The 2,736-nt window shown below is 37.4% G+C and overlaps 1 protein-coding gene across 1 annotated transcript; it reads right to left on the bottom strand.

Annotated features, from left to right (window-relative positions):
* Nucleotides 1-220: 220 nt before the first annotated feature.
* On the bottom strand, nucleotides 221-1,063 carry LOC126474848 (piggyBac transposable element-derived protein 4-like). Its single transcript, XM_050102327.1, has one exon. The coding sequence runs from the start codon at nucleotides 1,061-1,063 to the stop codon at nucleotides 221-223; it is 843 nt and encodes a 280-aa protein (XP_049958284.1).
* Between the last annotated feature and the right edge of the window lie 1,673 nt (nucleotides 1,064-2,736).

The following is a 2,736-nucleotide window of genomic DNA, read 5'->3' as shown; positions in this document are numbered from 1 at the left end:
CCAAATAAAATATTTTTTAAAAAAGTATTATAAATTTGACTTTGATTCCATGTATACAACACTGTGCTTCAATTTAAGAAGGCTAACTACAGTCCATAGAATCTACACACATTTCTGAGTAAAGTGACATGAGGGATATGACATTTGTGTTATTATTTAGAAAGATAATAATTATTTATTTGAAGAGAACATTACAGAATTTCCATGGCTACAATATGACTTAGCATGTGTGTTTAGGAAAACATTCACCATGCAACCCCTTATTACAACCATTACAAACAGTTCCTGACCCTCTTTTCCTTCCCTGACTGGTACACACACAGCATCTTGACTCTTTCTTCTCTGGAAGTTTTCTCAAACCCGGAGCACCATGAGGGTCATCAATTGCATTTTTTTCTTGCAGCCATTCATCTGACAAGGCTTCAATTATCATTACAGTATATACATATCTGGAAACAAATTTCCTTCCCTTATTATGCTCTTTGTATAATATGTAAGAGTTCAGTACCATTCTTAACATTATGTTAAAAGCTACCTTCTTCCAGTAACGAAGAGTTCGCCTCTCATCCAGATACGCATGCAGCATCATGTCGGATGTGTCTATTCCACCAATATACTGGTTGTACTGGTGTATTATTTCTGGCTTTTTTACTGTTTTATTTTTATTTTGGACTTCAATGTCACCAGCACCAACTTTACTTGACAATAAGAGAACGGGGGTATGCTGGGATTTTTTCTCTCCGTACACACATGCTAGTACTGGACCTGACTTACAATACATCCTTTGCCCAATTCCAAATTTCTTTCTAAATTGCTCTGGCAAATATTTCCTGTGTTTTCTTACAGTGCCAGTAATGCATGTACCTAGTTTGTAGAGACTTTTTACAAGTGGTACTGACATGAAAAAGTTGTCCACAAAGATGTGATATCCCTTGTTCAAATAACTACCCAAACGCAGTAACTTCTGAACAACACAGTAACCTAAGCCATGTCTTGCAATCTCAGCCTTACCTTCTTGGCTTTTGCCACCTCTGTATGTATAAAATCCAAGACAGTAGTGCATTGTAGAGTCACACAGCATCCAGAATTTGATTCCTCATTGGTGGTGGTGTTTGTTTGGCAAATACTGTAATAGGGAAGTGTGACATTTAGTGCCAACTAGACTCTCATCAATACTAAGTTGTTCATGAGGTGTGTAATGATGTCTAAATATATTATTGGCATGATGTACCAATGGCTGGTACTTGATACATGGGTCATAATGAGGATGGCCTGGTGCTGGACATTTCTCACTATCCACAAAATGAAAGAATTTCATCAGATGCTTAAATTGGTGGGCAGAAAACATTTTACCAAACCATGGAAATGCCTGTGACGGTTTTGTGCTCCAGTATGATAGCATTGTGGGCCTTTTATTGAGTCCCATATTTAGTAAGCAGGCAATAAAACCTCTTACCTCGGTACTTGTCACATTCTTCCATTTCTTATACGGTTTGGACAATGTAGCAAGTTTAGTTATAAACTGTTTAGCTGAGTGATTCGTATCAGTTACAATAAGCTGCAGCAACGTTCTAGTAAAGAATAGATTGAAATATTCTATCACAGGAGATCCTGCTGGTGGCATATGTTTTGGTCCTGGCCGCTCTTGAAATGGATGTGGTAATGGCTGTAGTGTTTCAGGCACACGTACTTCAGTATATTGTACATCTTCCATTTCGTCTTCACTTTCGTTCACAATATCGTCAAGTACATCATAGCTTTCGCTAAAACACTCTGTATCACTAGTACATTCTAAAAGTTCACAAATTTCTTCATCGGTAAGTCCTCTGCTGTGGCCTGGTGTAGGTTGCATTTTTCACAAAAAATGGAGAAAATAAACAAACTGTAAACACAGAAACACAGAAACAACGATAAATAACAGTACTGCGATAGAGCGTTACCTTGACTTTCAAAGGGTTAAATCGCATTGACTGATGTCTGCACAGGGTTCCATACTTTACACTGTAACAACACAACTGTTCAATGCTAAGGCTTCCCGCCAAATGGAGCTGTAGAGAAGAGGCTACGGTACAAACCAGCACGTGCCACATACCAATGCTGCCAGCTGTTGAAGAGTTACAAAGGCGGAGGCATTACTTTTCAGTCAGCCCTCATATTTAGGGTTATCTTTCTTCATGTAAGATTTCCCATCTCGGTGCGTAGTGTGTAAAATGATTGGGATCATGTTTATGTGGCTATGTTGTAGAATGTATGTATTTCTGTGTCCACATCTGTTCCTGTGATTGTGCATGCTTATAGAGTATGGACATGTTTCTTCATGATGCAAAATTTTCTTTCTTGATTCTTCATGTAACATTGGGGTAATCAGTTTACCTTGTGTAGTGTTGCTATTGAAAAAAAAAGTTTTATAATCTAAATAGCACATAGAGCTCTTCGCAACTCTGGAGATATACAGTTGTACGTTCTCTGCGGTATGACTCTTTCAGAGTTCGAAAGCCATTAGCTTTGTTGCAGATAACAGTGTTTGAATATGTGATGTCCGCAATGACAGCTTTTTTTTTGTGTGGTGACATAGTTAGGATTCACATATTCGGATTTATCAGTTATTGTGTTTTCTTTACCAATAATACAATAATATATGTAAGAAAGATGTATGATTTGCATTAATTCTGTTTTGATATCTCAGTGTGACATAATTTATTCCACCCATGAAACCACTTAATGAGTTATACAAGT

The sequence above is a fragment of the Schistocerca serialis genome, chromosome 4, assembly GCF_023864345.2.
Source record: "Schistocerca serialis cubense isolate TAMUIC-IGC-003099 chromosome 4, iqSchSeri2.2, whole genome shotgun sequence".
NCBI lineage: Eukaryota > Metazoa > Arthropoda > Insecta > Orthoptera > Acrididae > Schistocerca > Schistocerca serialis.
Note: the sequence above shows the minus strand (reverse complement) of the source record. Positions and strands in the feature narration are given on the sequence as shown.